Source organism: Camelina sativa, chromosome 16 (assembly GCF_000633955.1).
Source record: "Camelina sativa cultivar DH55 chromosome 16, Cs, whole genome shotgun sequence".
Taxonomy (NCBI): Eukaryota; Viridiplantae; Streptophyta; class Magnoliopsida; order Brassicales; family Brassicaceae; genus Camelina; species Camelina sativa.
In genome coordinates this window covers 28,147,244-28,160,924 of record NC_025700.1, presented here as the reverse complement: position 1 = coordinate 28,160,924, position 13,681 = coordinate 28,147,244, and the positions used below count along the sequence as shown (strand labels likewise).

General features: G+C 32.9%; 3 protein-coding genes across 4 annotated transcripts; all 3 read right to left on the bottom strand.

Annotated features, from left to right (window-relative positions):
* LOC104752964 (bifunctional dTDP-4-dehydrorhamnose 3,5-epimerase/dTDP-4-dehydrorhamnose reductase-like) lies at positions 2,601–4,053 on the bottom strand. Its single transcript, XM_010475224.2, has 2 exons — positions 3,448–4,053; positions 2,601–3,134 (listed from the first exon to the last, which is right to left on the bottom strand). The coding sequence occupies exons 1-2, from the start codon at positions 3,905–3,907 to the stop codon at positions 2,680–2,682; spliced, it is 915 nt and encodes a 304-aa protein (XP_010473526.1). The 5' UTR covers positions 3,908–4,053; the 3' UTR covers positions 2,601–2,679.
* LOC104752963 (homeobox protein knotted-1-like 7) lies at positions 6,770–9,781 on the bottom strand. Its single transcript, XM_010475223.1, has 5 exons — positions 9,337–9,781; positions 8,302–8,422; positions 7,639–7,838; positions 7,403–7,534; positions 6,770–7,184 (listed from the first exon to the last, which is right to left on the bottom strand). Exons 1-5 carry the CDS (start codon positions 9,619–9,621, stop codon positions 7,044–7,046), a joined length of 879 nt encoding a protein of 292 aa, XP_010473525.1. The 5' UTR covers positions 9,622–9,781; the 3' UTR covers positions 6,770–7,043.
* LOC104752962 lies at positions 12,139–13,411 on the bottom strand. 2 transcript variants are annotated; one of them, XM_019237995.1, is made up of 2 exons: positions 13,272–13,411; positions 12,139–12,775 (listed from the first exon to the last, which is right to left on the bottom strand). In XM_019237995.1, exons 1-2 carry the CDS (start codon positions 13,354–13,356, stop codon positions 12,234–12,236), a joined length of 627 nt encoding a protein of 208 aa, XP_019093540.1. In that variant the 5' UTR covers positions 13,357–13,411; the 3' UTR covers positions 12,139–12,233. The 2 variants fall into 2 exon arrangements, with proteins under 2 accessions (XP_019093540.1, XP_010473524.1); XM_010475222.2 differs by having other exon boundaries at positions 12,165–13,411.

Genomic DNA, 13,681 nt, shown 5'->3' with positions numbered 1-13,681 from the left:
TGTAACAAAACCATTTAAGAAAACAAACCTTTGCTAAATGCGTTTTCTATAAAATAATTATAAAATTATTTGGAATATCTCTTATCGTTGGCTTCATGGTGCAGTGGTAAAACGTATAATGATTCGAAACATAGTGAACTGCTAAAAAGTACTCGTAAATCTTTGTGTTCATCATTTTCTTCAACCCCTATTTTACTGTTCTGTGTTCTTTTAATAATACTCACGTCTTTTGGTTTAACAAATTTTCAATCTCGATTCAATGAAACTTAAGTCACTTTTTCGAATCTTGGTAAAATGTTAAAAACGCAACAATATCATATATATTAGTTCCATAAGTGACTGGACAATCGAAATATACATTAGAAAAAAAATGCAATTATATAAGGGAAAACAACGTTCTCATAACGTGGGAAAACAGATATATATTCCCCATCTATTTTATTTCTCTGAATTTAGAGTCTATAAAGTAGCAAGATTATTATTCGAATTCATTTGTTTTTCAATTCTAAAAATAGTTTTATTTTGGACTGAAAAGCTATTCTTGTTCATTTTAAAGTTAACCATGCATGGCACAACCAGAGAATATCCAACGGCATATGCTATTGGTCTATTTGGCACAACATCTAATACCATATATATATATATACTGTAGAATAATTGAATAGAGAGAACGAAATAATTTCTTTAACACTTTGGAACTTAATCTTAACTATTTCTAACGTACAGTGTGTTAGATCAAACCGAAAATTATAAACCTATTTCGTTTTGTTTAATATACAGTACATACACAAACCGTAACCAAAATTAAGCCGAACCAAACCAAACCAAAAAAGCATAAAATTCAACTGTTTATATATTTCTACTAAAATAAATTTGGCCGAAAACAGAATATAAAATGAAACCAAATTGTATCAAACTAGACCGAATAACAAAAATGTGAAACCAATGAAACTGGATTCACTGCACCTTTTAAATAATTAATTTGCAGTAATTTACTAATTTTCTCACCATTCATATCTCTTTATTGTTTTTAATATTCTCACCTCATGTAAGAGAAAAAAAAAGCTGCAAAAATAGATTTCCAGCTTATAAAGAGACATCATGGAAAAATCTAATATTCCTTGTCGAAAATTCCTTACTTATATTTTTTAATATGTATATGTGCTCAAACACATATATATAACAAACACACGACTTCATGGATCTTATAGAAATGAAGAGAAACATGTAAGCTCACTAGTTCTAGGGCGTTTCTCCATTGGCAGGTCCCTTCCATCACATATAAATGCATCGAAATTTTCCCATGATCGATGTGTATATCAGTATATGATCTGCCAAAGGAGAGTTGCCCTGAAACTGGTTCAGCTTAATTAAGATTTAAGCACGTGAACGAGAGCAGTAAGTCAGTAACCAAAGGTAATGTAATCTCTCTCTCTCTCTCTCTCTCTTTTTTTTAAACACATGTTTTGTAATTTCTTTTAGAATGATTAATTCAATAGATCTAGATCCGAGTTAGAGTACACAATGTTATGTTCGAGAGAAAAAAATCGCTTAACCCTAGATAGAGACCATTTAAAATATCTATGACAAAAATTGGATTTAGCTAATGGTCGACTAAACATTTTTAATCTTCCTATAAAAAAAAGTTATCATTAATCGATCATTGCATTCGTTTCTGCTTGTCATATTTTGTAAACTGAGACTTATATATGTATATATTTCGTATAAGATTTTTTTTTCTAGATTACGTATGTTACCGTTTAATAATGCCTTCAAGTCATAAGAAACTGACATGGTATATAGATCTTATCATAGCAATGCAGAGTGTATGGTGCGAAAGACCTTAATTAGGAATGATAAATTCCAAAAATTTGGTGGATATCATTAATATAGTAACGGTCTTCAATTTTGAGGTTTTTAACTGGATACGCGATTTACGCCGATGAAACTGAGGTTTGAGGAAGCGACATTCAGGTGGATACCAAAAACGATGAATGTTGCAGCTGGTCTATTAGCCAATGCTGCAATTCCTAGAAATGTTCTATTTGTTTAAATCGATTCATTTCTCAGTTGTAATGCATACAAGCTATCTTGTTTCAGCATATGTATATCTCAATGAAAAAATATCGTTTTGACTTTGACGTCGTAAAAATGGTGATGGTGCAAGAACTTCAAAAATTGGAGAATGTGATGTGTTGGGACATGTGGGTTGTGCTTTTAGTTCCTTAACTAGTTTGTAGGTAAGTTTTATTTCCTTGTCTTGAAAAGGTTATGTGAGATTATCAGTAAGCTATGTTGTAATTGATTGGGTTTGTCATTTGACTATTTACTAAATAACCGTTTTACTTATGAAAATCACAAATGGGTTATCTATATAGACAAAGAAGGCAGATGATAATTGATGTATAATACTATAATTAGTGATTAATCAACAAAGATTAAAAACAGAGGAAATAAATAACGCAAAATAGTACATTTTTATTTGTAATCAAAAAGGTTTATTTTTAACAATACAACAACATTGAGAAGAAGAAAACAAAAATAAAAATACAAAAACACAACAATTTTTTTCAGCCTCTAAACCCAAAAAAAGATACTTCTTTTTCATTTGATTTTTTGTTTTTCTTGATAGGGGTTTAGAACTGTTTTACCTTACCAAAAACCCTTTTTAATAGCATATCAAGCTTTAACTTCAGTCTTCTTGTTAGGCTCAAACACGTACTTGATCAGAGACTCTTTGATAGACATCAACTCAGGGAACTCAGTCTTCAACTTAGTCGCATCGAGCTCGTTATTACTCCTTGGAGCCACAATCACTTTAGCTTGTTCCTCCAATGTGAAGTTCTTCCAAGTAAAACTGGGGTCAATGTAGTCTCTGTACATCTCCAAGATCTCGTTGTGACTGACGACACCCGGGTTAGTGAAGTTGTAGATCCCTGTCAAGTTCCTCTTAGCCATCTCGATCGATATCGGGAGGAGCTCGTCGAGGATTGTCATCGAGTTAGGGATGTCCACAACTTTCTCATACCGAGCAATCTTCGTGATGAAGTTTCTCGGGTTCGTTAGATCCGAAGAAATGGGCATTCGCACTCTTAGCGTGCATACATTCTCATAGTTCTTGAGCAGCTCCTCCATATATATATATATATATATATATATATATATATATATTGTTTTACCACCAACCAACATCATCAAAACAAGCTCAAGAGCATATGAGTTCATCTGCAACATTCTTAGAGCTAATCTAACATTTCAAACCTCAGCAGCAGCAAATCAGATCCAAGTCAATGAAGCTGCCTCTCACAAATCTAATCTATATTTCCAGAACTAATCTAAGCAAATCTAAGAGTTTGGGATCGAATCTGAAGTAATTCATAAATAAAAGGATTGAAAATGTAAAATAAATAAAGCTTCTCTCTGTCTCTCTCTCTCTCTCAGTACTCACCATAGCTTTGGTTTTAGAGTAGAAAGATCCGGTGAAGTTAGGAGTATCCTCTTCCTTGAATCCGATACCGGACCCGAGAGTATGACCCGAATCATACTCAAATATACAACCGGTCGCGTAGTTGATCAGAACGAGTCCCTTCTCTCTGCAGATATCGGCGAGGGTTAGGGTTCCGGCGACATTGGTACGGATCGTCTCGACTTTGTGAGATTCGCACCAGTCGACATTAGGACGACCGGTGACTCCAGCGGCGTTGAAGACGTGGCTAGGTTTCACCGATTCGATGTCGGCGACGATCGATTGACGATCTTGGAGACGACCTGAGCCGTAAGTGTATGAGATCCCTTGAGATTCACAGAGCTTGCCGAGTAAACCACCGATCCATCCGGTTCGACCGTAGATTAGGAAGTTGAATGAGGAGGTTGATGATGGTGATCCGTTTGCGTCTGCTACAACCATTTTTTTTTGGTTTTTTGTCGGTGATCGGGAAATAAAGTCGCCGGGAGATACAAAGAGAGAGATGTGTGATGGATCTGATCTGAAGAGAGAAATAGAGAGACGTTTTTGTTTTTGTTTTGGGTGATGATTGATGGATGGGTGTTGTTTGCTTCGTTTTATCCCAATTTTTCGGGGAGACAATGAACTTTTTAGTTTTTTTTTTTTGCTTTTAACCACCCAAGTTTTCTTATTTGAGTTTAATGACCCATTTGAGTGATTTAAAAACATTTTAGTCAAATTGTTAATTTTAGATTAATAAGTTACCAAAAATAAAACAAAAAATGCCAATATTTGGAGCAAGTGATATACTACTTTGACTAGTTTATTATAAATGTGAATATCCATAAATAATTTTTCATTTTTAAAATTTCATTATATTTGACTTATTTGTTATACCACCTTTTATAAATATTAGTGCAATATTTTCTTATTAAATAATACCATAGCAAATTAGTCATATACCATCCAAAAAATTCTTTTTGAAAATTTTGGAATCATATCTTAGTTCTAATTTTAAATTTCATTTTATTTGGCAAATTTGTAATATTTATTGTACTACTGCATATCCCATCCATGTATATATATTTTTAACATTAATTTCCGTAGTTCTCATAGTCATATTATTAAAAACTAACATCAATTTAAGGCAAAAATGAAACTCGTACAAATATTATTTGTTTTTTTTTCGTCGAAAAGTGAATTATATTGCTGAGTTGAAATATTTTTGATACAATTGTTGTGTTAGCCAAACAGGTGGTCTAAAACATTCAAAATAAAAAGTACAATTAAGACATCCATATCTTGCTAGTAGATGAGCTACTGAATTATTACAGCGTTTGGTAAAAACAAATTCAACAGATTGAAATCGTGTCTGCCACCATCTTATGTCTTGTATAATTCCTTCAATCGATGTATCATGATGTTTATGATTGAGTATCCTTGTGAGTACTTGACAATCTCCTTCGAAGCAGATATATATATGTCCTTTGATCCAGGCTTGTTGCATTGTCGATAATAATGCTTTGGCTTCCGCTTGCAGAGGTGACATTGCTGAGCCCAATTTTTGTGACCCCCACCCCCTTGATATACCATTCGAATCCCTCCAAATCCACCCTCCAGTTGCTTGATTAGTGTATTTATCGAATGCAGCATCATAATTACACTTTATTGTTGTGTTTGTTGGTCTTTTCCACCTTGGTATGTTTTGTTGTTCATTAAAGGAATCTAATTTTACCTGAGGGTTATAGAGATACCAGTCATGGACATCATTCTTTACTCTAAGAGCTAGAATTCTAGGAGATACTGTGCGGTTTTCAAATATAAATTTGTTTCTCGCTTTCCATAGATGCAACATAGTCCACAAGGGTTGTAAAGGAGTTGGATCTGTCATTCCATTCATATGATCCATATCTAAAAAAGCTGTAATGATTTGTTCACAGTCATAATTCATTGTTAAAAAAATATCGATAGGTATATTGGACTGATCCCAGACTTCTTTAGCATAATAACAAGAGAACAGAATATGTTCTATTGTTTCATCATTTCGGAAGCATCTGGGGCATACTGGATCAAGATTCAACCCCGTGTATTGAGTTTGGTAATAGACGGTAGTGCCTTTGACATTAATAGCCAAAAAAAATGTTTAACCTGGGGCAAAATTTTCAGTTTCCAAACTCTGTTTTTAAGTTTGTTAATTTTGGGTTCCAGACCTTAATCGATTAGTGTGTTATCTCTATTGCGCTTGGAAAATGTGGGGGGCGTAGACGTATTTTTTCGAATCTTGAGGTAGTGGATTAATATTTACCTTAAATTATTGTTTGTAGTGGTTTGTGTTTTAAAAAATAGTTAATTGTTGTCTGAATTTTAGACAGAGATCTGTGAAGGTGGTGGATTGAGAAATTGTTAATTAACACAAATAGATTCGACTACCACTACATTGGAGGTGCGCATTTTATTTATTTAATTCATTACAATCTAAACTAACAAGAATCTAATTTAAATTAAGTTTAGTTAAAATTTTAAAATATAGTATATTATATAGTATGAAAGAACAAATTAAAAGGCCAACTTAGCAATATATAGAATCGTCAACGAGTTGACAACCTTTGATATATAGCATTATTTGAATAAATTGTTGATACATTCCAGTTAGAAAAAAAAATAGTACCAAATATGGTGGTCATGAATATAATTGAGAAGTTTCTATATTATTGTAACTGAATTGACATTCTAATGAGGTTTTTAAGTGTTTAACCAAAGACCTAAATCTATATATACAACATTGATATATCAACCACATAATAAAATTCTTACAAAACCCGAGTCCTTAAAATATCATACACGTTATTGAAAATATATAACACCTAAATTCATTCGATTAAGTAAACTAACTAGTCGGTAGAACTTTATTTGTCAACCATTGATTAGTATACTATAATTTTATAGTAAAAGACTAATAATGCATTATTTGGGTTTTCCAGGAAGTTATGTATTAGTATTACTATATATTATAAACAGATCAGATCTTCTGTCTGAATCGTAGTGGACAAATGATGGGGGCATGTAGTCACTTTTCTAATTAAGATCCATTTCTCAATCTCTCGAGTCTTTTTTCTGTTCACCTGATACCATTCCTTAATATACATATATTTCTAGATCGGTACAATTATGTTTGTAAAATCATTTGGTTTTGCCGACAAAAAAGAAAAGCATTTTGCTTTAAAGGGTTTTCATGAAAATATTAAGTCATCGTCACACAAATCACATGATAATATCAAATAAAGAACTATAAAGTATCCGTCGTTAAGTTGTTGAGACTTTGAATACCAGTAATTTAAACCAAAAATCATACGTAACAATTTTATGGACGACTTCGTTCACATATGGCTCCAAAATATATGGATACGACATATTTGTGATTACAAATTTACAATATAGTAGTACTAATCAATCACTCAAAACACAAATCGTATGCATATTGTAATGATCACACCTCGATATTATCATCAGTAACATGAATTACGTGTATGTATATACTCATGCATGATTAAGCAATGCAATTAGTATGAAAATGTAGAGGTAATTAGTAAAGAAGAGATTAGTGTTTGCGCTTGGACTTCAAAGAAGTGAGTGAGTGAGAGTTGTTGTGCCAATTCCTCTTGCGTTGGTTAATGAACCAATTGTTGATTTGCTTCAACTGGAGCCCTGTCTCCTCCACCAATTTAGCCTTGTCATCTTCCTGTTCAAAATCACATATTGTTTACATTACAGTTTTGTGGTTGTTCATTACATGATTAATTGCAATTCTCAATCTCGATATACTGTTTTATGATTTATGTTGACGCATTTAAGCATTTTAAGAAGGAAAACAAAACAAAAAAAATTGCATGGATTTGAGTGTAGACCCAAATATGTTTGATGCTTCGTAAAATTATAAAAGCTAAGGAAGGTACTCACAGTAGGGTAAGGCCACTTGCAATGTTGTTGCCACCAGTTTTTCAAGACAGTGGTTGTGTCTCCTGGCAGTTTCCCAGCCCTTCTTTTCCTCATTATCTCTTCTCTGACATCTTCGATTCTCGATTTGAAACCCTTACCCGAAAAATAAAACGAATGTCATTACAAGAAAATAAATAGTAACATGAACGTATTAATTAACCTTTTTTTTTTATTAACTCATAAACATTTTAGTTTACCTGTTTGAGTTCGAGTTTAAGTTCTTGTCTCACTCTTTCCATAAGAGATCTTTCCGATTCAGTCGGTAGCAACGGACCAAATCCCGTCATATCGTGACCACCACTAAAATCAACGCCCGAGTTATCCGACGAGAAGTCCATCTGAAGATCGTCCTCGTCCTCTGACATCGTCGCACCAGACCCTTCTCCTAACGTTGCTCCTACGGGAGGGAATAGACAAAGTTTCACATAATGAATGTTGTTACTCCAGAACTACAAGATTTACACGGATCAATCCCAAGCCCAAAAGTAGAATAGAGCCCAAAAGGCCCTTTACATTACAAATCCGTATCAATGTATATTAATCCTACGTTTTACGTGGAGTTCCATATCTTGTTTTTATTTATTGTGTAAGCATATAATATATTCTCTATCATCATCTACCAACACATTACATTTAATATATTTCCTAGTTGTTCATATCTGGTATGATCAACGAGAACCTTTAGATGCCTACCTCTATTATATTTTAAAAGTCTCTTAATTCTAACATAATTTTTTTAAAAAGAATTATAGTTATATCTTGTAGTACTTTCTAATTCTGAGTAGAGTACATTCTAAATCTATGAGGTGTTTATATTATTATCATGAAGATATGTTAAAAAAAAAAAAGCAAGAAAGAACCTGTCAGAGAGTGAAGGTTGTTCTCAATTTCACGGCAAGCCATAACAGCTTCGACGGCATGAACCCTCACGTGCTGTTGCAGCTGTTCTTTGAAGCTACACAACACCATTACATATTGTGCCTGTTTCCAAATTAATTTATTATTATTATTATATTTTATACCCTCACATTTTAAATAATTATTCAATTCATTTAAAATTTAATTAACATTTCCTCATATGTGTATACACCACATAAATTTGTGCTTCTGGTGTGGTGTGTTTTTGAGCGGTTAGTTCGATCATTATATAGTCCTATTTTTTTTTTTTTTTTGATAACTCAGGAGTGATCCTATAGTCCTATTTTCTATATAATTTAAATAAATTTAAATGAAGTCGAATCTTTTAAGAGGAAATTCGCAATCTAATTCCAAAATTATGGTTGCAATGTCAATTCGACTATAATGCAAATTTTAGTTTAGTGTAGTAAGAAATCAATCGCCGACGTTAACCAACATGATTAACCTAAGTTTAAATATAATTTCAATTTACAAAATGACTTTTAACATTGACTCACTCTATGTGAATTTAGCACCTAACTATATTTACACAAAGATATATTTTATACTAATTTCTATGTGTGTGTTTCCATACATTTCAAAATTGTATGAAAATACATAGATTCCCATGGAAGTTTACCACAATTACTTCTTACACGATAAAATTCACACAAAAAAACCACTAAAATAATTGAAGAAAAAAAATTACTTAAATATAATTAATATCATTCATAATTAGTCAACTCAAAAAAAGAGATAATGTTTTACATCTTTGACGTTTAAATTCACTACGAATTGTTTTTTTTTTTTAAATCCGAAAAAATCATTGAAAAGTATAATTTGTTTGAAACTTAACAAGATTGTGCAGTGAACATGACTTCAATCATAGTTAGTCCACTAAATATTATTTCAAAAGAAACATGATATAGTAAATTTAGTTAATCAAACAAGATTAAATTTATAGAAAACAAGTTTAACTTTTTTATATTCAAACGTACCAAGAAATTGTCGAGCTCGTGACGATCATGATGTGAGTATCCAACGGCGGTGGAAGCATAAGAACGGAGAAGATGATGAGATTGAGAAAGCTGAGATTCAATGATCGGAAGCTGATCGATCGGAGTAGCTACTCTTAGACACGCCACGTGTGCGGCTAATAATTGTTCATACATCGGATGTGTAGCTATCTCACCTTTCATCTGTCTATTCTGCTCCGCCATGGCCGCGGCGTCTCCATCTCCGCCTACGGTGGCTCCGATCATACCTAGCGCCGCTTCTTGCATATTCTTGACTCAAGAATAGGGTGAGAGATATGTTTCTTTGTCTGAAAACCCTAATTATCTTGAAGTCGATTTGGTTCGTATGATTACAGAAATAGAGAGAGAGAGAGAATGATCAGACAAAACCAACGTATATAAACTATAAAGCTGTTTTGATTTCTTTCCCCTTTATCTATTTTGTCACTCCTTTTATTTTCCTTCTAAAAATATATACTTTTTTTTTGTCTTTTTGTTGTATATAATTTGGTATCATTTTCTAATGTATAGTAAACTTTAAGTGACACTAAAATATTAGTGTCTATAAATTAATAATAAAACTAAATATATATACATATATACATAAAGTTATGACAAACGCTAGTTATCAGAAACATACTTCGATTTACGTTATTAAATCATTCTGAAATAACACTAAATCATTCTGAAATAAAACTAACTAATTCTTCTTTCGTAAGCTATAATTATTCTATAGATCAAACTATATACACAGAAAATATAATAACGTAACCAATAATCGTTATATAGTTTTGTCATGCACATGTTAGTGATCAAAAGACTCAAATCTAAAATAAAACAAACGCACATACGTATGTAGATTGTTCTATATGGAGATTGTTATCTTTACAACTAGTCTTAATTTGATTTAGTTTAAGATAACCAAGTTACCTGAAAACAAATTGCATAACCAATTAGTTATCTGAAAAAAAAATTGCAAAATCTTTTTCTATATATTAATACTGCGATTGCATTTGCTTAATTCAGAACTAAGAAATGTTGACTAAGAAATGTTGTGTGACTAAGAAATGTTGCATCAAAGCTGTATCACATGATTGATTATTTCATATTTTAAATGAATAGACAATGATATTTGTTATGCTATTAAATAGTATTATTAATTAGGTGTTACTATTTGTTAAGTGGGTGTTAGAGGATTAGGTGTGTCTACCGGTCCTGTCGTTAAAGGTGGGAAGATATTTTTTCTTTTCCTCATTCTTTTTCAATATTTTCAACTAATTTTTAAGTTCAAGTTGTTGAATCACTTATTAGGTCTTAAATCGTTGTCACGGCAAGAAAATAAAGTGCTTTTCATTTTACATTTGATATCCATATACATATACAAGTATATATGAATTTTTGTAAAGCACGTTATTAACGTGCAATTTTTCATAACTTTACGTCAAGGTATATCAGCATATTGTGGAACCAAAGTACCAAACATAGTAGCAGTTTTTTTTAAAAAAAAAATTCGTTTCTTTTTCTTTGCTTTTTTGTGTCAAAGTTTTCTAAATATTTCTTCGTTATAATCGAGTGTGATTTGAGATAAAAAGATACCGAATGGAATAAATAAATTAAAAGTCTTATTAAATTTATTTTTTTTTGGACGGCAAACGAAACTCAATAACAGTATTCTCCAATAAATCGGAAAACTAAACAAGTGTATATGCGTTTTGCTTGGTCGGTGAAATATTGACTATTAAAAAAAATTGGACTATTGCTCACTTTCCATTGTGCAATTGTAAAATTTTGAAATACTACTAGTCTACACTTTTAGATCAAATTGAAATGGCACCTGTTATATATGATGTTGATGAATGATGATGAACGTTCATGTAACTAATTTCAGATTCAGTGGGAAAATATTAAAGGCAGTTTTATCTTTACTTTCGGACCTACCAAAGAAAACGCAATTTTTTTCTTTTGGTCACTTTTGTTTTCATTTCTTTTTGGTCCATCACTCAGTTGGGAAAGTGGAATAAAAAGATTTTGCAGATTCCTATGCAAAAAAAAAAAAAAAAGAAAAAAAAAAGAGAGAAAGATACACGCCTTCACCAATAAAGAAAAAGTTTAATTTTCCATTTATCTCCTTTGTTGTGTAGTTTGTTTACAAATTCCCTTCTGTTTTACGCAATGAAATCAAAATATTCGCTTGTATAGAAAAATGAAAGAAATAAAATAAAAGAGGGACAGAGACAGAGTTGGTCGAAACAAATAAAAGAGGGACAAAATTGTCGTTCTCTTAGCCTAAGATTTAAGACATCTCACATCTTAAACAGTTTGTGGTCCCTTTTCCTATGAAAACTACCTCTCAGCTTATAATAATGCGACCACTAATCAAAGAAAAAATGAGATAATATTAGTGACACTGATGTCACGATCCCATACTCAGTTGTTTCTTATGAATGGGCCAAATAATGTTTTGTGTTTGGACATATATAAAAAAATTCTCATCGGGGTACAGGTCTCACAGCCCAAACACTTGTGCAAATGTACGTGTTCGTAATTTTTTTTACGTGTGTAATATTATTAACGTTTCCAAAGTGACTCTTCAAAAAAGAAAGAAGAATAGAAAACGACCATTAGATCAGAGGACATATGTTCATCAAGAATTATAATTCTTTAGGCCTCATTTAACATACGTATAGGTAATATGATGTTTATCAGTGACTTAGTTCTAATTCATCACCGTATGTGACTTGTCCACAACGAAATATTTATGTATGTCTCAAAACTCCCAACAACATATATTTAAATAAATATAAACCTTTTTTACAAAAGAAAAAAAAAATACGTAAAAAATCCACAAAAGAAAAGGAAACAAACGTATACATAATTAATTAATTAGGAACACATTCATGTTCCATGTAACCCGGAGAAGTCCTTGTAGCAGAAGCAACAAAAGCCCTAGAATGCCCCACCATTGACACTACTCTAAGAGCTTCTTCTTCATAAGCTTTTCTCTCCATTTCTTCCCTTTTTGCCCTTCTCCTCCTCTTCTTCGCCGTCACCACCGCCGCTGCCACCACCATCCCTAAAAGCACCACCCCCACCGTCACAGACCCAACAAGCCCACCAACAACCTTTCTCCACCGTCTGATCTTCTCCTTCTTCATCTCTTTCTCTCCCCCACCGTTCGATTTTGGATCATCTTTCACCACTAAACCAAAATGTCCGTTGGTTTTAATGGCGCACACAAACGGCTTCACTTCTCCGGCAAACGTTACTTTACCGTCGAGCTCGAAAGTAGCGCACATTGGCTTGTCCAAAAACGTTCTCTCTACCGTCGACGGTCCAGATACGTTCCCGAAATCAACCGTGGACGGTTCTTTAGCATCGGCTAGGAGGAGACTTATCTGATACGAGCTGCTCACATTATTCCCTAAAACAACGTCGTTTGAAGCGTTATAAGCTAAGAGCCCTAGAACCGGAGACACGAGTCTATAACCAGAGAGATCATAGTTTTTGTAATATATATCAGACCAGTTTGATCCCAAGCTTTGTCTCACAACCAAAAGACGTTCACCGCACGGCTCAAGAATTGCTCCAACGCCAATATGAAACTCTTCAATTTGAGCTCCGTATCGCCGGAGACTCCCACATCGGAACCTAACTGCGTCAAGTTTTATGTCGGAGTAGTTAGATGGGAGATGAACACGTTGGTTAACGCCGGTCTTGATCGAGTAATGTTGGTTCTTGAAGAAGTTGAGAGTGTAGTCTCTTAGGATGAGATCGAGAAGCCTTGAAGATTCGTTGAGAGCTTCTTGAATAGTAGTAGTAGTAGTAATAGAAGTCGAACACTCGAGATGAGAGGGAAGGAATAGGAATAATACGATTATTATTAGTTGAAGAGAGGGAAAATAGAGTGTTTTTGTTGCCATTTTCAATATTGGTGGAGTTATTCACGTTTGAGTGTTGTGGTGAGAAGATGAGAAGAAGAAGTGTAGAGGAAGAGTCGATCATGAGAAATGAGTTTCTTTTTTTGAGAGCTTGGTGAAGGCTTTGGATTGAAGGGACAGGTTTGCTTTTGTTTGATTAATATCTTTAAGTATATATACATATATATATTTCATCTTCAACAAAGAAAAGTAATGGGCTTGATTGGTAAACAAATGGTAAAGCTTTAAATTTTTATCAATCACAAAAACTTTACCAAAAATTCTATTAAAAATTTTACTCTCAGTTTTTTTGTACAGCTTTCATGTACAGTTTTTTCTTACAGCTTTGCACTATTCCGTAAAAGCTTACAGTTTTTCTGTACAGCTTTGGTTACGTTACCAATCACCCT

Excerpts from the sequence above, each read along its gene's own strand:
- LOC104752964 (XM_010475224.2), bottom strand. The coding sequence starts at position 3,907 with ATGGTTGTAGCAGACGCAAACGGATCACCATCATCAACCTCCTCATTC. Across the intron at positions 3,135-3,447 it reads CTCTAAAACCAAAGCTATGG|TGGAGGAGCTGCTCAAGAAC; the intron begins TGAGTACTGAGA and ends TATATATATATA.
- LOC104752962 (XM_010475222.2), bottom strand. The coding sequence starts at position 13,274 with ATGGCAACAAAAACACTCTATTTTCCCTCTCTTCAACTAATAATAATC.
- LOC104752963 (XM_010475223.1), bottom strand. The coding sequence starts at position 9,621 with ATGCAAGAAGCGGCGCTAGGTATGATCGGAGCCACCGTAGGCGGAGAT. Across the intron at positions 7,535-7,638 it reads TTAAACTCGAACTCAAACAG|GGTTTCAAATCGAGAATCGA; the intron begins GTAAACTAAAAT and ends TTTTCGGGTAAG. Across the intron at positions 7,185-7,402 it reads GCAAGTGGCCTTACCCTACT|GAAGATGACAAGGCTAAATT; the intron begins GTGAGTACCTTC and ends GATTTTGAACAG.